A 22,496-nucleotide genomic window follows, 5' to 3' on the forward strand; every position below is an offset into this window, starting at 1 on the left:
CCCCCTGCACGCAGCTGATGCCCACGGGGATCAAACTGAAGCGCCTTTAGCACGGAGCGGCCGCGGGCCCTGCCTGGCACCCGCCTTCTCCTGCCAAGGAGCCCTCGGGGGCTGCCCGGCCCTGGACCCCGCCGTGGGGGCGGCCCCGAGTCCTGCACACCAGCCCCAGCAGTGGCACACGCGTCAAGTTAAACGAGTCACCACCGCAGCCTCCGGGGCACACCTCGCCCTCATTCGAGGGTGCAGCATGGCTTCCTGAGGAGTGGAGGGAGGCTGGAGCACCAGAAACAAGGACTCAAGGGAACAAGAGGTGGCCAGAAGGCAGCAAAGAACAGAACGGTGCACAGACATGCAGGGGAAAGGGAACGGAGCTACGCGCAGTCAGATACACACGGTGCCTGTGCTGTTGTGCTGAGGGGGCTCGTTCCAGAAGGATGAAAAATGGTGACGTTTTTCATGTGTACCGTAGCTGGAGGAAAAAGTATGTAAGTACAAGATTAAGGTACTGAACAGACATGATCATTCTACGGACTCGTTTTCCATTACATAGAAGTATTTAACATACACCTCTTCTTGAATAAACACAGAGTCTTCCCTATTTCTTTCATGGAACACATCTGTACCTTTTCCTAGCTTTTAAAATGAATCACTTGTTTTCACCAGCTACCAGCCTTTTTTAAAATGTTGTTTTCCTTCAGAAGACAAGTTGTGTGTTCCTGTACTGTTACCTATGTTGTCGGACAACATTGTCAGACTTTGTTGATGTCCTTCCTAATCGAGATTATGTGTTGTGGGTGCTGACACAGGCAGGGCCTAATAGAGCCTGGCAGTTTGTGCAGAAGATATCACTGGAAAAAGCCATGAGCTCGATAGACTGCCCTCTTCTGTGTCAGCATCAAGCCAATATGTTCCCATTTCGGTTCCAGAGGCAGTGTTTCAACAAACAAACAAACAAACAAACACACACCTTCAAACCCAAAGTATTTCTTAAAGCAACTCTCTAGCATTCTCCCAAAATAAAACTTGGCAATGTTAGGACTCTCTCCAAAGGCACGGAGCATAGTGACAAGGAGATTAAAGTGGCAAAATCAAGAAGACAGACAGGACTGAACAGACAAAGGAATGTGGAAGGGGCCATGGAGAACTTAGAAGCTGAGGGAAGAACATAGGAAAATTAGAGTTACTGAAAAAAATAGGGGAAAGAGGATAAGGAAACAGGAGCATCTAGCAAAATGTTGGATGGGAGAGGGCATGTGGAGGTGGTGGCAGAGAAAAGGCAGGCAAAAGGTGAGCTTTATTGAAGGATGACAACCAACACAATTTGGAAGAAGCATAAATTCAGTAGTTAGCAAAAAAGCAGATTAAAAAATGGAAGTACTAAAGTGATTCCAAAAAAGTTCAAAGTTCAAAATTAGGGTTTGGTAGGGTTTGTTTGTTTTTATAAATAAATGAAAGATCCTTGGTGTAATCAGAATACACATCACTCCAGAAATGGGATAAAAGTAAAAACAGTAAGTAAAAAGGAAGAAACGAGCTGCAGGAAATGTTCTTTAAAAATACAGATTACTGGAAATAAGAAGCTTGTGTTGACTGAGATTTCTACAGGTTAGGGAACTGTTGACACAGTTCTTACAGTAAATGCAGTCCAACCAGTGACAAGAGAAAGATTTAAAGTGTAAATAGGAAACACAGGCTGTTATTTGATCCTAACATAGGCTGTTATTCTATTCTATTCTATTCTATTCTATTCTATTCTATTCTATTCTATTCTATTCTATTCTGTTCTGTTCTGTTCTGTTCTGTTCTGTTCTGTTCTGTTCTATTCTGTTCTATTCTTTGTTGGATATGAAGTGGGAATTTTAGTATGAGAGCTTGAATTTTGTTGAAAGGAGGTGATGTGGGAAAACAAGATGAGAAAGTAAATTGTCAGACTTGGCTTAAGAAAATGCATCAGGGGAAAGTGGACAGAAGAGAACATGCTGTAACAAGAACTTGTAAGAGCAAGGCTGACAATGGAAGAAATAGCACTGAGGAAACTTCCAAAACACTATTAATCCACACCCAAGAGGTGAGTGCTCACTTCCTACGTGCAGAAAAGAAGAGCAGACTTTAAGAGTGACATTTAACTGCCACAGTGAAAGCAAAGAACACAGTAATGAGAAGATGAGGGAGTGATAAAAGATGCTTGGCTAGACTTTTCTCCCCAGAGAAAAGGCAGATCAGAGTCTCAATTCCCACAAATATTTTGAAAGAAATTAACTTGATTCAGGAAAACTCAGGGAGAAAAAAACCAAAACAGATGTTCAGATCAGACAGAAATTGTAATTGTTCTTAGCCATTACAACGTGGGTTACTCTGGCAAATGCTGTACTGAAGAATATCCTTATACAGTTTCTGCTTTGAAATTTCTTTTATTTGCATGTCTTTTCATGGCCATTTTGTTAACAACTTTTAGTATTTCTAGAAATCAAAATACATTGCAAATTGCAATACACATCCAGAAATGAGACAGGTTGCATTTCAACCACTGAAGTGATGAAAATTTCATCAGAAGCAGAGCATTCTTTGGTTAAATAAGAACAGCAGTTCAAAATAGCTGTTCCTAAATCCTGTACATGCATTTCTTTTGCCCAAATTAGCAAGAAGTGAGAACCCAACTTTTCAACTTCATTTTTCTTTTTTTCAACAAGTACACAGAAATTATTAAATACATCTTTTAAATATTGCACGACCACAGTTAAGATTTTAAACATGTTGAACGACAAAACTTTTTTGAGAAGCTACAGAAATAATGAAAATACAGAACACATGTAAATTACACGTCAGCTAGTTGAAATGATTAATAAATACATAAGAGCTTATCAAGACTTACAAAAATGCTTGTTTGATTCAATAATTAAAGCTCAACAAATAAATGGGATTTTTGCTATTGAACTGAAGCAAGATCAGACTCTACAGTCTTAAGGAACTATGGTTTTATTCTGGTATTTCAGATAAAACTCTGGATTAAAAGGTTCAATAAACATCACTTACCATGTGATGACCAATATTACTTGAGAGATTTTTTCTGTTTAAAGAAAAATTAGAACTAGCCTATTAATAATAATATAAACTCCAAATAAGCAAACTACTATCGCCTCCCTTTTTTTTTTTTTTTTTTTTTTTTTTTTTTTAATCTCCAAGATTCCCTTTAAAATCTGCAGGTTGTGTTTTTGATTAATTTCTACAGACTTTCAAGGACTCTCATAGTAGTTATTCTTTGGGTGAAGGAAGCATGAAATGAGAACAGGTGATATAAGACAGCATTTATCCATGAGGCCCCATTTGTCACTTTATATGTAACCAGCATTTCATGTTTTGAGGTTCTGTCAAGAGCCTCAGGGCAGGTCCATACAGAAAAGCTTCTAGATGAATGTATCATTTTACAATACAGGAGCTACTCCAATTAATCTGTGTGTGCAGGGAGGCAGCCTAGAACAAGTAGGGTGTTGTAAATTCAAACCTTTTCTTAGTACACACTGACTTCTTAAACCATTAAAGCTCTTCTGAACCTTCTTGACACAATCCCTTACTGCTTCAAGGCTTGTTAATAAGGTAACAGATTGGACATAGGACCATGTCACTGTTGCCAGGGGACGTGAATGAAACTGAGAGGATAGTAACAGTAGCACTTCTAAAATTCTTCCTCTATTCTTCAGTTTGTTTAAACATTAAGATTGTACTGTGGATTTGCTTAATCTGTGTGTATTTAGGAGTGGGGGACAGAATGAGGGTTTCAGATTTCTCTGGGAATGGTAGTGAACTGGGATAAGGAAATATGTAATTATACTTTCACAGAAATGTTACATCTGTGAAATAATCTTACAAGGACTAGTATTCTTCCTGTTAAATTCAGATTTGAGAGTCTCATTAATCCTAATGGACAAAGTCATCAAATCCATAGGGGACAAAGATTATAGGAAATCAAGGAGGATTTCACTTGATGGTAGTCTATAAATCTGAATAGGACAGGCCATCTTGCTTCAGTATTACACAATACTAGATTCTGGGGCAAACTCAAATGTGAAAATGCAGCTCATCTGCCAAGAAAAAAAAAAAAAAAAAAAAAAGAAGGAAATAGATTCAGGCAGGACACTTCCTCCTTTTGTGTAATTACCTCTGCAAAAGTCTCTGGCAATGAGACAAGACTAAAAAAGCTTAGTGAGTGTCTAAACAAAGTTTCCCCCGGTCATTTGCCTCGGCTTCTTACAGAATATCAGGAATAGTAGTGATGCCTGGGGCCAGGGACTCACCCTAGGGCTAAGTTGGGCACCCCGTGGCCCCTTGTAGTTAAACCAGCGCGGTGCCCAGCTGTTCTGGAAATGACTCCCTCTCTCCATGCCTGAGCCAAAATAAACTCAGCTACACTTAATTGGCTTCCAGCTGATCATAGCTCATGCAGCTGCCTCTGAGCTCTGCCCAGGGATTAACCTGTACAAGCTCAGAGCACTTGCCCAGGCACCCAGGCTCCTCCCCAGCCCAGATGTGGTGCAGGCTGATGTCAGGAGGTCAAGTCCACTCCCAGGGATGTTGGAAGACCTTCTCCATTGGCACATAAACCCCATCTCAACGTGTCTCCTTTTTAATGTAACAGGGAGAGCAGCCATATAATTTTAAAACTGTGTGGTGACTTGGCTGGTTAGCCATGGGAATTTTCTTTCTGTGATACCCTTAAGAACTGCAGAATACGTTTACCCAGGAGGATATCTAGAGAAAGAGCTGACAGCAATTAAAATACCTTTGAACTCTTTTGGTATTACCACATGAGAAGCCTATACATAATGTGTTTGCAACAAAGTGTGCACTTTCCACACCGGGAAAAGCAGTTTTTCATGGCCTGAAATACCTACCATCTTTAGGCTTCTTTTAAAAATAAATGCATGAACAAGCCCTTTAAGTCTTGGGGAGGAATCAGAGTTAAGGGACAGGCTCCACCCCTCAGTGAGTTAGTGAGGGCTTACAAAAAATCAGTTGCACAAGTCAGTTAAAAATAAAGCAGTGGCTGGAGCAGGGAGGCAAAAAAAAATTGGGACTACAGGCTATTAAAAATACTTTTCCTGTCTCAACAGGAACAGGCTAGCTGAGAACATTTACCTAAATTCTTCTTATGAGAATGTTTATACTTGTATTGAGATAATCCTTGTGGGGCTGATTTGATTCTGGACTTTAATGTGTTTAACCAGCTTTGTGTCAGAAACAAGATATATTGGAGCAGTGGTGTTTGAACTGATTGCATTTTTTTCTGCTAAAGAGAGAAGTTTTACTCAATTTCCAAGTGAAATATGAAATTATCTAATTAGGGAAAAACACACATAGAAAAGAGAAGTTGGCAAATGAGGACAGCTTTAGCAAATAATTTGTTTCTAAACTCAAATACCTAAATTTGCAGCTATTAAGTTTCTGTAAAGTACTTACAAATCAAGGGAGACCAAGCAGCAGTAATGCCTCTACAATGCATAGAGGGTTCTGAGTAGGCAATTTGCATTTTCTGCGAATCAGAACATTATATTTAGCACATAGTGAAGTTTCTCTGTGGGTGCACAGCAATAGAAGTCAAAACAAACAGATACAAAGCATTTTAAAAACAGCATTCAGATGACGCATTGCCTGCTTGAAATGACAAGTCTGTATATTGCAGGGTAGGGCTAATATCCACCTCTCCTTTATAATTTGAAAGTCTGTGTTGATTTATTTTCACTCCACTCCATGTGGGACAGGGCTATTTTGAAGCCTTTTGAGAGAAGAAGAAAAATATCACTGCAAAGAAACCATCTACCAATAATTTTAAAAGTGTCTGGAAAGGAAACTCAGGAGATTTTTATCTCAAAGCCCATTCAATCATCCTTTACTTGGAACCGCTTTTAAATACTCTTCTACTGCAATGGGAGAAACTTCTCCATACCAGCTTTGAAGCCAGATGTATTCAATGTTCATTTTCATGAAGAACCACTCATAGCTACGAGGCCACTTTCTTACCACTGGGTGCCTGGAAGGACAAAGAAAAGCAAAACAAATATTAAAAGACGTGCCAAAGCATATGCATAATGTGCTTTTTTTTTCTTCGGCCTAGTGTGCTCAGCCAGAGTGAAACCTGAGATATGAGAACACCACCATTCATCTTTTTGGCCCTTCCTTGCTGTAAGGTTTATGATCTTCCACTCCCCAGCCTGGGGAGAACTGCAACACAGGCAGCCAGCAATCACCACCTTCCCCCACTGCAGAACCCTGTCTGTAAAGGTAGATGTTGTTTGGTCTCTGAGTAAATGAAAAATAGTTAGAGAAGACTCTTTAAATGTATGTCAGGGTTGTTCTTTTATCTGTTTAAAAGAAACAGTGTACTGAAAATACTGCATTTTTGGTAGCAATTGTGGTATGGAGGGAGGGCTAATAAAACTGGGTAGCAGGTAGAGCATAGCCTCTGCAAGCTGTCACCTCTGACAGCCTTCTCATTCTGTATTTGTCATTTCTCTGGTCTCCCTTACAGCTAGGTCAGACTGATTCTCCCTGACTGGGTGCAGATGTGTGGTCCCCAGGCCCCAGCAAGTGTAGCTGTGGGAAGCTCAGCAGCGATGCACAGAGTGGATACTACAGTTCAAGACACAGTGTTCACAGAAACATGGGTGGGAAGTGGTGCAAGTCAGGGCAGGGTTGGCTCAGTACTGCTCTGCTCCTGCAGAGGACCCTGCAGCAGAGGTTCTTGGTTTGGCAACCTCTTGGTTTCCCTCTCATTGGGAAGATGGTGTTTCCTACCATTTTCTGATTTGTCCCTTTGAGCACCTATGACTCTGAGGTTGGTAAGTGGCATCAGATGTTGCTGGTGTGCCCCAGAAGCACTCACTTTATCATTCTGGCTCTTGCACCCTGACAGCAGAGCGTCCTCTGCTGAGGTGCTGGTGGACTCTGGATCACATGGAAATCTAATTTCTGTGAAGTTTGTAAAGAAGGCTTGTGTGTCAATATGCCCCATCCATTCATGGTCCCATTTTTGCTATTGATGGCACACACTGGCAGTGTCCCACCCTGACCCCATCCTGTAGGTCAGAAAGAATATAATCTCTGGGCTGTTTTGGATCCATGCTCATCCCAGTTTCCCAGTAGCATCTGATGGACCAGGCAAGGTGCACCTGGAGGACAATCCCTGGCAGCCCGTGTGGGAGGTGTGTGCCCCAGCTAAGGTTCAGGCTTTTCATGCCTGTGATTCTGGAGACCCACTGAAGGGCATGGGGGCACATCCTGTGTGTGTGCTACACATCTGGGTTGTGCTTGCAGCCATTCAAAGGAGACTGTTCAGTAAGTACTATGGCTTTGAAGCAGCTGGGATATTAGGAGATGTAATTAAATTTGTAAACTCCACCCTGAAAATGTTTGTAAACCCAAAGGCAGCAGACCTCTGCTCTGTCTCTGAGTCCACTACCTGTCATAAAGTGGGGTAGAATCATTAAAGATAACAAATACACCACGGAATTACATAATGTCTCCTTGGAACCAGCTGATGTATCTTCATAATCCCCAGATTATAAACCCTGTGCTTTACCAGAGTCCAACACTAACTAACTGCATTTCCATATTTCATTTCCTCAAGAGTTAAAATGTCTGTCATTCCAAACCACACAAAAGCCAACATGCTTCATTGCCCCAAAGTAAAGGTCAGGCTTGTTACTTCTCTGTTATTTTACAGATTTTCTGTACCAAACGGCCACGTTTGTGTATTTGTCTCAAACCCATGGGCTACACTCTAATATGTGCCTGTTAGATACAGACCTAGAAAACATTGCTTGCTTGGCAAATTCTACTTCCTCCGGAGGCACCGTGACCATCTGTCCCATGAGAGTCAGCCTGGCGCACCTTGGATCCTCTGGATCAATTACGTTTTTTCTGTGAATAGAGAAAAATGCTAATGAGTAATAGCTTACTTGCTTTCTTAAGGGATTTTGTAGAACTGTGGACTCCTGCTCACATATAAAAAGCTTTGCCAAGCCTTGTGGGTCTTCTCTACTCTCAGCTATACTGTTAGGTGGAGGGGGGAAGTCTGGAAGGAACACTCAACTGGCACATAGCTCTGCTGCAGATAGTTGCTTAATCTTAATTTATGATAACAAAAATTGGATTAGTATATATTGGATTTTAAAAAAATATGAAATGGCAGTATTCTCAGACAGATGTACAGACCTGTATTCAGGATTCTGAGCAGAAGTAGTGAGATGGTTAGTCTGTGCCTATGCCCACAGAAAAGAGTATGAATATGTGTATCTGTATGTAAAACATAAGGTCTTTTCATTGTGCTTATCCTAGAAAATCAATCCTTGTTCATTTTTTACCCATTTTTCAACTACTTTACACCAAATAGAAAAGTTCTACAATTGCTTTCAGACCAAGACAGAGAAGGTACTTGTTATATTTTGACTCTTTGTATATAGTAATAATAAATAACTGCCATTAGTAACTGCAGGGCAATTGCTGAGTCTGACATATACAATACAAGGATATAAATCGTAAGTAAATCTACCAATTGGGAAAAAAAAAAGGGCATATGAAATGACGGCAAAGCCTTGATCCTTGCAAATACTGAGCAGCCCAAAGTCCTGTTGCCAGCAGTTTGAGACTGCTTAGTGTCTCAGGGAACCATGGTTCCCATGTCAGCCCAAGAAACTACATTAGGAAATGAAAGCTGCATTTCTTCTTCACTGTGTTTTAATCACATTAAATTACATCTCATCTGTGTACAATTTTACTTAAAGATCTTGGCTTGAGCCCTTTAGCCTTAACTGTGTGCAATCTGCAATGGCTTCATTTTTGGTTACATTTCTCAATGTGTGTCTAGTGTACGCAGGAAACATATGGGCATCCTCCCGCAGCTAATTTAACACCTGCAGATTCTCCACAGATGGTTATGAGAGACTGTGTAGCTCACTAAATAAAATATCTGCTTTTCTAAAGAGGGTCATGAACAGAGATATCTAAGGAAGTACAGGAGGCTGATTGATACTTGACTGTGTCTGGTAAGCACTTGCCACTGTCTGCAGCCTGACCTCCAAAGTGCCATTTGCAGTCACATCGTCTCAGGGATACTTTTTTTGGTGTCCTGTTCAGTTTGGAGCAGTAGTTGTCTGAGGGCGATGTTCAGTTTAACAACTTTTGGACAAATTCCACTTGTATTCATTTTCCTCTCCTATGCTTACTGATGGGAGGAAGGGTCAAGGCCAAAGATCAAGTTCAAACTTTCTGTCCACATCAACTTATAATGGTCTAATTTTCTCTAGTATAGTTTTTACAGTTATAAAAGGGGTGTTCTGAGTACCTGAAAATCTGCATTCCCTGCCCAGACGCTGGGTTTATTTCTACCAGTCTGTATGCAGAGTACAAACTTGTCTACATGATCACCTTGGTACACCACAGATCCTCAGCACTAACTCCTAGTGCCTGTTGATGTTGTCACTTCATGTCTGGGTTCCAGTGGCCTGAAAGTGCTCTGTCCCTAAGGAACACAGCTCCATGCCCCAGGACACCCGGAACTCCTGGCATTTCTTTTGCATAGGCTTTGGGTGTTGTGTGGCTGCCCAGCATCCACAGCCCAGTGAGATGCTCACCCACCAAAACATAAATAAATAAAGGCAAATACAGTGAAATACAGCTGAAGAGAAAGGAGCCAATCCCACATGCAGAGGGTTTCAGCTGAGGGTCTGCATGTCCAGCAGCCAGAGTAGTGCACATTCACACTCTTGCAACTGTTGGCCCGGGATGGTGAAGCGTTAAAGTCCATTTGAAGCAATCTCCTGATCTATTGTTATCTTTCATGCCTAATCTTAATACTGTACCCAAAGCCCTCTGCATATGTATATATATTCAGTATATGTTTAACATTTATATTGATGAAGGAAAGGGAATTCTTGTGAGCAGAAATTCAGAAAATAGCGTTAAAACAACTGTGCATCTGAATATATGATACAATTACCACCACAGCCAAACAGTATCATAAAACTATGGAAGAGCCAGGAAAAGCAGGAATATTTGCAAGTGTCTTTCTTGCACACAGCTCCTAGGTACTATGTGGTTAATTACTTTAAGAGAGGATTTTGAAAGGGATTGTTATTAAAAGATGTCTGTGTTTCACAGAGCAGATCAAAGTGATAGATTTTGGATGTGATCAGGACCAGTGATAAGTTTTGGTCTGACCTTCTCAGATTACAATTATTTGATGTTTTTGTGCAAGTCCATGTTTATTCTGAAAGCATAGTATTTGATTTTGAGGCAATAGAGCTGATGTAGTTAAGCAGTGAAGCCTGCCCGCCTTTGCTGAGAAAGTTTTGCCTAATAGGACTAGTGTCTGATGTGACTCTTCCCCAGCTGACATGAAAAGCTGCTCTCAACATATTTGGCTGACAACAAAGCCCACACACTGTTCATCCATAGCTTGAATAGGTGTTTTTATGTCTTGGGGTTTTTTTTCCCTGGCTTCTTCTGTTTACAGTTTTGTGTATGTTCTCATGAGTCAGGGTGCTACACTGATTGACACACATAATTCTATTTTCCTAGTAAAAATTATTCAAATTGAATTTTGCATATTGGAATAATATTCTGGAGAGTCAGTTTGTTTTTACTGGGAAATGAAACAAATTATTTGTTGAGATTATGTTAGGTGAGGTTTTGGAAGAGCTGAACAAAGCAATGATAAATTTGAGTTCAGCAGAGTTATTACGTTGTTGGTGTTGCTTTCAGGTCTGCCTCTTACCATAGGTTTTTTGTTTCAGATTAGGAACCTTGTATTCTAATCTGACATTAGCATTAATATTTTCTTTTTCAAAGGAACCCTTCATATTCTGAAGTGAATTTGTTTCTGCATTTCTGTTTTTTGGCATAGTATTTCCCTAATGATGTTTGATTACTTTTATACTTCTTAAACCATAAAAAGACACTCAACTTACAGCTAGCATTTCTAAATGTAGTGAATGGTTCTTGAGTTTTCAGTGTTGTTGCCAGTGCAACTAATACAAATGCAGGATTTGCTTCCTTGGAGCAAGGTGATATAGTCAGGGATTCACGTCATATTTTTATTAAAGATAATAAAGGTATATTTACTAAAACATTCTGCACTTGCATCTGTAAAGGTCTAGTCATGCATTCACTAGACATTTCTTGCCTCTGTATAAATGCATATTCAGCTCTCAATCGCTGAGTTCTTTTCATCTTTGCTGGCACAAGAACATGTAGATGCAGAGGAGCTTTATGTAATGTTTGTGTGCTGCTGACTGGGTGTGAGGGGGAGGCAGGGTCAGGGGTAGAGATGGTAACACTGTTAAGTAAACTCAAGGTGGTTTCTTAGGTGGTTGGTCTCAACCAGAATGAAGCCTTCTGTCTCCATGGAGAGGACTTCATGAACGCTGTAGTAAAATATGAGCTGAGGGGAAGAGAAAGCAGGTAACTGTGAAGGAAGACCAAGCAATAGGGAACACATTCTCTTTCTTCATGCTTATTTCAAGTATGTATATTTTGTTGCAAAAAATTAGGAAGGCCAGATTAAAATGGAAGAAGATTCAGTTTATGCATTTTATAAGAAAACAGTACATTAAGAGAGATCATCTTAATTATTCATCTGATCTGTGAAGAGAGAAGGATTGTTCCTCTGCTTACAGTGAGCAAAGTAGGTATGCATATTTTGACCCAGTCCAGGCAGTTTTCTTCCAAGTGTGTGAGATGACATCACCTACAAAGGTGCCAGCTTTACTGAGCTTAAGGAGAGGCCTGCATCCAAGTGAAAAGTATTTCCCAACAAAAATGCAATGCTGCAAAGCACATTGCTAATGAACGTGTCCCACTTATTTTGCTATGTAACACTTCCGCAATTTCTGGGTCGTGGTTCAAGAGTGGTTCAGAGTAAAGACTGCCACCTACTCATTAAATTGTTTACTACACCAGCGATCTCTTGGAGTTTAATTAGAAGGTTCTTATACAGCAACTATCCAAGTCCAGGTGTTATGAACCTATACTTCAGGTTGCTGTGGTTTTATGGCACATAAGATGATGATGTTGGGACTTGGTTAGGATTCCCTTTCACAGCTGAGATTTCTGCTTTGACTGATGATGCTCTGTCTCCTGGTTTCTGACCAAAGTATCCCTGAGTTTTATCTTCATTCTCAGCCTCACCATTAGTGAGGTGACACTGATCTGCCACAGATTGACAGGAAAAGCAAATTATGAGTTTGGAAGGCACTGGAAAGGAAAGCCAAGTACTCCCAAGAAGGAACTGGTAGGGGAAGGCAGGAGGGTTCAGTACTGTTCCAGTCTGGGTGTAGAAGCGGCAATCTGTGCAGAAGAATTCCTCTCTTTTTCTTCTTCCCCAGCCTCATTTTCACACAAAGGAGCTGACATCCTTCGCCTCCACCCCCTGCCCCTGCGGAAACAAGACCTTCCATCCTCCCTGATGGATGAAATGTCCCCTGAACACATTTCTCACTGCCGTGTGAGAAAGTACTGCTCTTGTTCCTCTACTTCTTCAGAGTTGAAGAGAAAAGAGGTTGGGAAAGAGCTTTCTCCTATTGCAGAAAAGAATAGACAAAGAGCCAAGAAGAAAGCCCCAGAGAACTGTTTCCCTACATTTTTTTACTACTTTAAAGCACAGTAGCAGGTAGCAGTTGTGAAAACCCATGTAATTAGGAGGTGGGGATTGGCTGTTGACACAGCTCATCCCTGTCACCTCCCATGGATGCAAGGTAGGTGACTCTGTCACACCCTACACAGGGCTCCTCTTCACATAGCCCCAAACTGGGCAGAAGGTGAAAAGGCAGAGTTATTTTCTACTATATAAAATGCATTATAGGATTTTTGTCCCCTAAAATCTACAAAAAGGAAGGGAGGGAATGCTCTGTCCTTAGAGAATTACTGTAAAGTGCATATAATTTTGATTCATAAATGTGATTAATTTTGGAAAGTAAGTTACTCTCCTCATTCATTTCATTTGTTCACGACTAACTACTGGAGTCTCTGAAGCAGAAAGAATGTATTGGTGCTGCTAATCTGCATGGCATGAACGTCAAACAAAATCTCCCCTGAAAGCAATTTCATAATCTGAAAAGCTGTTGCTCGCCTTCAACTGGATATGGCTACGCAGTTCTGCCCTGCTCTGATTTTGACAAGAATTTCTTTATCAGCCATATTTGGGAGCCAGCAAAGTTAGTTAGAACATCTTTGCTTTTGGAAGAGGTCTTCTGTTCTGAATCTGAAGTCAAGTCAGGGAGCTGAAGTGTATCGGTGCAGTGGCTGTTCTATTCATCTAAGTGAGCCTGTGCTCCTAGTATATGTGTTTTAACATTTTAAATAATTTCATTCTTTCTAGAAGATAATCCTTCCTAAAATGTTTTAATTACAATGTGTTATGTGAAGCCAGTCTGTTTGCCTCTCTCCGTTGACAACAACAATACATTTCTTCAGCTGAACTCTGTGTTTCAGACAGGAAGCTTTTATATCATTTAACCATAGACAATTCATGGAGAAAAAAAAGAATCACAGCATCAACTATTTCTGTAAACAGAGTCAGAGAAACACTATTTCACTAGAATGGGATTTTAGGAAGTTGGTTATTTAAGAATACAGGGAAAATAGTAATTTAGAAATGTAATGTGTGTATTGGGTCATGATGATAGTAGGTTTCATGTTTGACTTTCTAATTTAGTACCTTCATTTTTATTTTTTTTTTTAAATACAGATTTTTTAGGAACAGATACTGACATAATTATTTGCACATGACTAAAAAGGGACAATATAAATACCAGAACTAGAAATGTGTCTGTGCTACAGAATCAGGAGGTGGATCTCAAAAATTGATGGATGTCTGAATTCAGCCTTTGTCTTCTGTGTGTGTAATTTCTCTTTGTGTGAAGGTGCAGTACCAGATTTCTTTGTTATATTAATCCTTGTATTAAGAACAGTGACTCTACAAACTGAGCAGCAATTATATGTTGAGTGGCCATATGATATCCCAAAGGTTGTGCCTTCCACCCGTGGCAGGCTTATTGTCCCTCAGGACTGCCCAGGGAATGAAGCTGGATGTTTGTGCATGCTGCCAATCCACCACACAGCAGGAACCCAGACCCACAAAATTCTTCTTCTCTTCTCATGGCTTGGTGGCTCAAAACTTCCTGTCAACATTTTCCATGCAGCATTTAGGAAACCTACAGAGTCAGCTTATGTCCACTGAAGGCATCTGCCTGATAATGCCAATCTGCTACCTCAAGCACCAGATGAGCATGGTGTGTGGGTAAAATGGCTCTGATGGAGTCACCCCTGATGGAGATCATAAATTAGAAGGGGAATCTGAATTCATGAAAATCACTCATGGTCTGCAGTGTGGATTTGAAACACCATTCTCAACTAATAGCAGGAAAAAAACAAAGGTGGACTGACGCCAAAGCTTGCTGCTTTTCCCTTGTATGAAAACCAGTTCATGGCAGCCATGTAACTGCTCCTTCTCTAAGAAAGCTGCAGTGTGTCCCTGTGAATGTGCTGAACCTGATGTCAAGGAGTTGACACAAGTTTGAAATTAATTGTCTTTTTTCCAGGCTGCAGCTGTAATGAGGCAGACTCAGGAGCTTACTTGGAAAGAGGAATCCTCTGAGCAGTCTGTGTGTTGTGAAATGTGTTTAGAACAATAGCTGCTCTATTCTTTAATGTCGGGCTTGATCTTGCTCCCTCTGAAAGCTGCAAGAATGGAACTCAATCGTCTCAGCTTGTCAGTGGCATAGACATACCAGCTTAGTCTATTTATAGCTCTGAACCATTTAATTTTTCTTGCCTCTATTATCCATTTATCAGCATTTACATAAAATGCTGTGTAGTTGCTAACAAATGCTGTCTCTATCCTGGCCATCAGAGCCTTCTCAGAGAGGGGCAGCCCGTCTCCCTCTGGGAAATGGCAATCTCTAGGTCAGAGATGAGGAATCCAAACTGTAGCTGCAATACTAAAATGTCTTCCGATTAGTGCCTAGTCAGATGCGTTGCAGCTCTCTTTCTTTCAATATTAAATGTTATTTTTCCTATTAGTTTAGGGTTTTCAAATTTTCTCTTCAGCTGATTAAATATTGAGGCTGGAGCACCATAAAGGCCAGTCTGTATTCCTCACATCCTTGAAAGGGAAAATATTTATTGTCAAGGTTTGAAACTTGAGTCTGTTCGGAAACAAAACAAATGAAATTTGCTACTAAATAAATTTAATATCAAATTGGTGTACACAGGTCACTTGAAACTCATTAGGTACATGAAGACATTGAAATGTCAGCTATGTTTTCTTTCTAAAGGCCAGAGATTTCTTTTGCATGAAATAGGTCAGAGGCATTTTTCAGGAGAGTGCCAAATACTCCCAGGAGCATTGGCTACAGGCACCGATCAGCTTTCACATTTATTTTGATTCTTGCAACTCAGACTAGATTAATAATGGAATTCTAATAAAGTTCCACATGAAAACAAGCTACAATTGCATTACTGGCATACAAGGACATGAACTTTCTCACGTAGAATATTATTCATTTAGCTATATTACATAATTATTTTGAAACCAAAACAATTAATGATGCACTTGAAGAGAATGTCTGGCAAGAATGACACTTTTCTTTGCAAAGAAAACCTCACAGATACCACTTTAATACTAGCAGGACCTGCGGTCTCACAGAGTGAAAGGTTTTGCCTCTCATGTAGTGCTAGTAAAGAAGACTTTTGCTATACCCAGCTCAAGGCACCACATAAAGCTCTGCACTGAGGATGCTGTTGCATGCTGCTTGCATGGCACAGCCTGTCTGTCTCAGCAGGTCAAGTGCACCCTGAAGCTGGGGACAGGCCACCCCAAGCACTGGCAGTAGGGCCTGGACACCTTGTTTTCTTCAGTGTCACACTGCCTGCAGAAGCCGTTTCTGTGGGGTAACAGTGGGGTGGTGTGCTAGGCTGCAATTTTAGATGTTGCTGCTTTTAAGTGTAGAAATTGCTCATGGATTCCTAGTTTAAAACATACATTAATTTCTAACCATTAATTTCTGGTTATAGGGGAAGGTAAGAGAAGAAAGGTAAAGTCCAGGGCCCACACCCTTCCTTGCTGAGAGACAGCCTCAAAGCTTGCTCACATTTCATATTATTGAAACCAAAAATCGTAGCTCAAGTAAGGATCCAGCTTTTCATTGACAATATTGCTTGTTCTTTGCATTAATGCCAGCCAACATCTTTTCCAGATGAGAACTTCAGAAATAATGAAAAAGAAACTGAAGGTAAAAACAAAATAAATAATTCATGGAGCACTGATCAAACTCTGAACCTGTGCACTCAATTCAGTAGTAAGCTCAATATTTGGAGTATGGTTACATTCTAAAACGAGAATATTCTATTTTCCACCACCTTCTCTTTTCCTTTCCCCTCTCCTTTGCTCTTCTCTGGCTCTTGAGGAGCTGATTCAAGTTACTAAGCCAGTAGAAATCTCATCCAGAAAAAAAAAACAACCCAACAAACCCAAGAGGTTTCTGCTGGTTTACTGAGCTAAAATAGGCCCACCATATGGTCAGCTGGAGGGAGGGGGTGGGATTGCATGGCCAGAAGCGGTACCGGCCACAGGATGAAAAGAAGAAGGACCGGCAGAAAAACTTATCCTTGCTGTTAGGATAATTTTCTTCACATTTATGTTTCAGCTCAGGCTGAGGCAAAGCCCAGAACTGATGGGGGGCAGGGTAGCACATGACTTGTGGTAGGGAGGGAGAGTAGGGATGTGGCAAATGGTAATTAGTTTGTACTAAGCTGTTTTGGAAATCCAGGTTTAGCTTCTTGGTGGTGCCCAGAGAGCTCTTTTCACCAGAAAGCACAGTCTCAGGCTGCAGAGGGGACTGTAGAGTCAGATGACAGAATCCAGGCTGCCCCGGCTGCAAAACAAGCAGCAGCAAATATCTGGCATACTGATCAAAAGGGTAGGGATTTGAAAATTAATAGCGATGTAATAAAAAGACATTGAATAAATATCCACAAAGGTTTGTGGTGTATATGGATTTCAGATATCTATAAATCATGCAGCATTTCTCTTTTGTTGGTGAATTGTCACTTCCCAAACAGGTAAATCGGGCAGTGATGTTGCTAAGACATAAGAGACAAAGACTTTCAAGAGTGGCTGTTTAAAGTCAGGGATCAAAGGCCACACTTAAGTGCCTAAGTGGGTATGTGGTTTTCAGAAGTGCTCAACACTACCACTTATCATCAATGAAAGCTGCTCTGAGTCTTGGGCCTCTGAAAATAGGGCATTGAGTAGTAGGACATAGGACTAAAAATTCATTTTTAAGCACTTGGACTGGATAGTAAGTTTACTATTAGACTGAATGGAAAAGGTCAGAAAGCAGGAATAAACGCCATTAAGCCTGCAATGAAAGAACAGATATATTTATTTTCTAAATTATTAATCCAGAATATTTAATGAAAATATGTAAGCAATAAGCAGAACCATTCCACTGTTAACTTCACTACTTCACTGACCTCCTCAAGTGTTCAAGACTGAATTACCTTAACAAATATTGGTGACAGAATTTTCCTATTAGGTGTTTGACATTGTAAGAGGAAGCCATGATTTCCATTCCTTGGGAATAAATAGGATGTCAGTCTGAAATTACTTGTACTGCTTCTACAGTAGAAACATTTGTACATGGACTTAGAAACATTTAATTTTTCCACCATATAACTCTCTAGAAAACAATATATTCTGAAGACAAATACAGACAAGTGTAACAGTAATGTTTTATATTTGTCACTCCCTGCTTTTCCCAGGGTTCTTCTCAGCTATTAGGCTTGAGAGCTGGGGAAATCTGGTCTGAAGATAAAACCTCTCCTTCCCCAAAGAGGACCTTAAGTTGGAATAAAAACTGTTAATGCCATTTCTTTCTGAAGGGGTCTGTTCCTACCAGTTTTCTCTCTCTCTCCTTGCAATGTCAGCTAAGACCTGCTTTGGTAACAGAGTCCTGTCTGACACAATTTCGGTGTCATGTACCTCCTCACGTAAAGAGGCCTTTGTAAATAACACTTCACACAAGGCTGACCCAGCCAAGTTTGCCACATGATTGACTGTAAACAAACATATGGTAGAGATATGTCTTCTTCAAGGAGACAAGAATGGAGGGGAAAACTGAATAGTCTTTGAGGTTACACACGTAAAGCTTTGGGGATCTGAAGTTATTCATTATACGCAAAGAATGAAATGGACCTGTTGGAGCGAGTCCAGAGGAGGCCATGAAGATGATGACAGGGTTGGAGCACCTCTCCCACAAAGACCAGGCTGAGCAGTTGGGATTGTTCAGCCTGGAGAAGGCTCCAGGGAGACCTTACAAGCAGACTTCCAGTACCTAAAGGGAGCCTGCAAGGGAGCTGGGGAGGGACTTCTCACAGGGGCATGTAGTGCAACAATGGGATAATGGATTTGAACTAAAAGAGAGCAGGCTTTGATCAGATGTTAGAAAGAGATTCTTTGTTGTGAGGGTGGTGAGACCCTGGAACAGGTTGTCCAGAGAAGCTGTGGATGCTCCATCCTAGGAAGTGTTCAAGGCCAGGTTGGATGCAGCTTTGACAACCCGGTCTAGTGGAAGGTGGCCAGTCTGTGGCAGGGAGGTGGACTTAGACAGCCTTTAAAGTTTCTTCCAACACAAACCATTCTGTGATTCTAAGATTCTGTGACATGATTAAGAAGAAGTCAACTCACTGTGTCTCTGGAGAGAAGAACCAGGGACTGGATGTAGATTGGTAAACCTCAGACCTAGATTTCTCTGTTTGGGGGGGTCATTTACTGACTATTTGTGATATACAAGGTGTAAAGAATTTGCAAAGATATCATATTCAGTCGTATTCTCTGAAGAGGTGGAAATCAGATGAAGTGTCACAGACCTGAGCATATAACTTGTGAACTGAGAGCCTGAAATCCTCTTACAGAACCCAGAGAGCTGGAGCCCTGTCAAGGCATTCAGCAGGGTCTTCAGGGTTTTCAGCAGAGCAAAGATGCCTGCTTTACTGTGAATTGGACAGCCTCTGAAACTCTATATATTTTATTGGCTAGATCATTATAGACTATTATAGGATCTTGAACACCTAGATTTTATGTAGGCACCTCCAAAAAGAGATTAAAATTAAGGTATGTTAATGTTCAAGCTGAAAGCCACTCCAGCTGTTGATGCTACAATATACTTCAGTGACACCTCCGCTTTTCTCTACTATGCTTTACAAGAGGAATTTTTTTCAAACTCCACCCCCCCCCCCAAAAAAAAACCCCAAAAAAACAACAAACCCAACCAAAAAAACACAGGAATGTAGCTGATTGTGAGAGTCAAAAAGAAGTGCAGGACATTGAAGGTGGGGACCCAGCATTCTGTTCTGAGGTCTGTGTTCTCACTGAAGGTGGTAGGTGGCAGATAAAACTGTTACCTGCAGAAATTTCCATCTGCTTCTGGAAGGGTCAGAGAAGCCATGGGATTCTTCAGAAGATCTGTCACAGTGTTGTCCTTTGGTGTCACGTAAAAGAAAGGAATTCCAGTGCTGTTATTGACGGGACCATCGCTGAGAAGTAAACAGTTTCCATAGGGCATACCTTGGATCTGCAAAATCCAAATAAGCAACTGGTTACATCTTTACGCATAGATGGTATTCAATGTGGGGGATTCCCTCAAGGACTCTATCAGAGAGAACAGCCAGCCCCATCGCTCCCACTTGCTGTTGTCATCATGAGACAGAATTTCTTCTAAACCAGATCTATCTCCTCTAAATTAGATCTATCATGCTTCTATGAAAACAGATCTCTCCTCTATTTCTTCTCTCTAGTCCTGTCCAGGACACTGTAGAGAACATTTTCTCTCCCACTAAGCTTAAAGGAACTACCACATTAAAATGCTTAAGTGCATGAATATCTTTTTTTCCTGCCATTGATGTCAGGAAATGTTTAAATCGCTGCTGGTACCTTTCCTCAAACCCAAAAGGATATAGAGCCTAATTTAGCCTTGATTCAGCCTGCTTTTTACCCTAATACTGCCTCCTCTTTTGGTTTTGACTTGCAATGTGATTGCATTGGTTTGCAAAAACCAGAATGCATTTGAGCTAAAATTGTGTTTGAAGTCAAACTGGACATCAGCTCAGCTTCCTGGGCAGGAACATCAGATTCCTGGTGGAGGGTGTCTCAACTACCAAGCCAGCCAAAGTAAAACCACCTCCCATGGCAGAGAAGGGACACTAAGGAGCCAAGTTTTCAAAAATATTTTCTTCCATACACTGGCCTGTGTACACACAGTGGTTATAAGGCAGGGAAAAATGTCCTTGCCCAGTAGTGACACTCATTAATATGCTTCAGAATAACATATACTCCTAATGTGCTTTTTATCCAATTATAAATAGCAATGACAGATATTCAGTTAATTACTCCTTTTTTTCATGCCTTCAGATATGTTTTCCTCATGGTCTATTAGATGTTAAACAGTAAAATTATCTGTCAATACATTAAATCTTCTACAACAAAGTAAAATGAAATACGAATAGTTAATTAAAAAAACCCTGGATGATGCTGTTACCTGGGTAGCATGCTTTCTGATTTTTAATGTTTCTATGCCTTTAAAATTTTTATGCTTATAGTGCTTATAAATGGTCTTTATTGGGTCTGCTTAGAAGGAATGCTTTAATGATATTACATAACTTAGAAAATAAAAATACTTGTTTATTATTAAGAGTTACAACTGAAAAAAAAAAGCTCTCATAATATTGCAGGACATGTTCCTATTGCTTAAAATACGCAGTCTGTCATGAAAGGTTAATATTATTCTGGATTCTTAAAAATAATTGTGATCACAGGCAGTACAGTTCAGCATTCAAAGCAGCAAACACCATCCCTTGAATTTCAGATTTTGTTATGAATCAGATTTTTCTCTATTACTTCTGTGTTCTGTCTGGAGGCAGATAACTGCAGACTGTATTATGGCTGTAATTCCACTGAGGGTTTCTGGCGAGAGCATAAACCAAAAGAGTTACGATCATATGGTTTAATAGGATTTCCAAAAGCTGATGTAGAATTACAGGCCTCTTCTCTTTACATACAAATTCATTTAATGCTGGTTTTTTTTTTCAATCTGTTACTTTGTATTTCACAATAACATTAACTGACACTAAGTCACCCAAGCTTCCTGAAGACTTAGGTGCTTCTAAATTTAATTTAAAATTGTAAACTAATTAATCTGTGAATACTTTCAATAGAAAGTTAAGAATGTTTTATTCCATTTTATTTATTTCTCTTTTTTTTTCTTTTAGTCTGAGTGGTACTGGTTGCTGTGTCTCATCCCAACGTTTCACTTTGAAAAAGGAAATAATTTAAAGCTAGACAAAATAATGATTCTAATTCTCTGGTACAGCTCAGCTATTTTGTTTAATGTTCCTGACAGAGAAATCGTCCTTTAAGCTGGTATAGCTGGACGGACGGGCAGTTTTTGTGGTAGCCCAGCAGGCTCTTCTCCTTCTCTTCCTCATCCTCCTGAAACAGCCCCTCTCCAAACCCTGCGATGCAGCTCTGCCTCCTGGCCTAGAGATTCCGCTTTTTTTGGTGTCTCTCTGGTGCGGTTTTTAGCGTGCATCCTCCCTCCCTTTGCTCCGAGCGCGATTTCTCCTCCAGCGTTTGCGCGGCTCTCTGCGCGGCGCGGGCGCTAGTCCGGCGGGTAACGCGTGGCGTGGGCGCCGCGGGCACCGTGGGCACCGTACCTTTCCTCGGGCGGCCCGCGTCGCCACGAAGCCCCAGGTGTTGTGCTGGGCGAGGAAGCGGGCGGTCCCGGCGCGTCCCGGCGCCCCGCCGCCCTCCCGCCGGTAGGAGAACATCCTGGAGGGGGCGGCCCCCTGCCCCGGCCGCCGCGCCGCCGGCCCGGAGCCCAGCGCCGCATCCTCGCGGTACGCCGAGGCCGGGTAGCTCTGCTTCCAGAGGCCGCCCGCCTCCTCCAGCAGCGCGGGCAGCGCCTCCTCGGTGGAGGAGCTGTGCAGCTCGTCCGCCGCCGCCCCCGCCTCGGGCACCGGCCACGACACGGAACTGACCACCACGTACCCCCCCGCGCCGCCGCACAGCAGCGCCGGCAGCAGCCACCACGGCCACGGCCGCCGCGCCGACATCTTCTGCGGCAGCGCCCGCGCCGCGCCCGCCGCGCCCTCCCGCGGCCGCCGCCCGCCCCGCACCGCCCCCTCCCCACCGCGCCGTGTTCGCGGCACCTCCGATCGCCCCGAGCCGCGTCACGCCTCGGGGTCCTGCCCCCAGCCCGGGGCCCTGCGGGGGCCTCCGCCCGCACCGGCCAGGGTCACTCCTGGCACAGCCTCCCGCGGCGGGGGCTCGCCGGGCGCGCAGCTCTGGGGCCCCTCGCGGTCCCAGCCCACGCGGAGCGCACGGTGTACGGGCAACCCTGCCTTTGCCGGGCGCTTGCGGGGGCACCTGAGAGACTGCTGGAGCCCCT

At 41.9% G+C, this 22,496-nt stretch overlaps 1 protein-coding gene across 1 annotated transcript; it reads right to left on the bottom strand.

The window, feature by feature from the left end:
• Window positions 1-2,355: 2,355 nt before the first annotated feature.
• On the bottom strand, window positions 2,356-22,161 carry CREG2 (cellular repressor of E1A stimulated genes 2). Its single transcript, XM_066176605.1, has 4 exons — window positions 21,763-22,161; window positions 19,456-19,625; window positions 7,801-7,914; window positions 2,356-6,025 (listed from the first exon to the last, which is right to left on the bottom strand). The coding sequence occupies exons 1-4, from the start codon at window positions 22,159-22,161 to the stop codon at window positions 5,878-5,880; spliced, it is 831 nt and encodes a 276-aa protein (XP_066032702.1). The 3' UTR covers window positions 2,356-5,877.
• Window positions 22,162-22,496: the final 335 nt, after the last annotated feature.

The sequence above is a fragment of the Chamaea fasciata genome, unplaced genomic scaffold, assembly GCF_029207755.1.
Source record: "Chamaea fasciata isolate MVZ Bird 193981 ecotype frontalis unplaced genomic scaffold, bChaFas1.0.hap1 SCAF_2, whole genome shotgun sequence".
Lineage (NCBI taxonomy): Eukaryota > Metazoa > Chordata > Aves > Passeriformes > Sylviidae > Chamaea > Chamaea fasciata.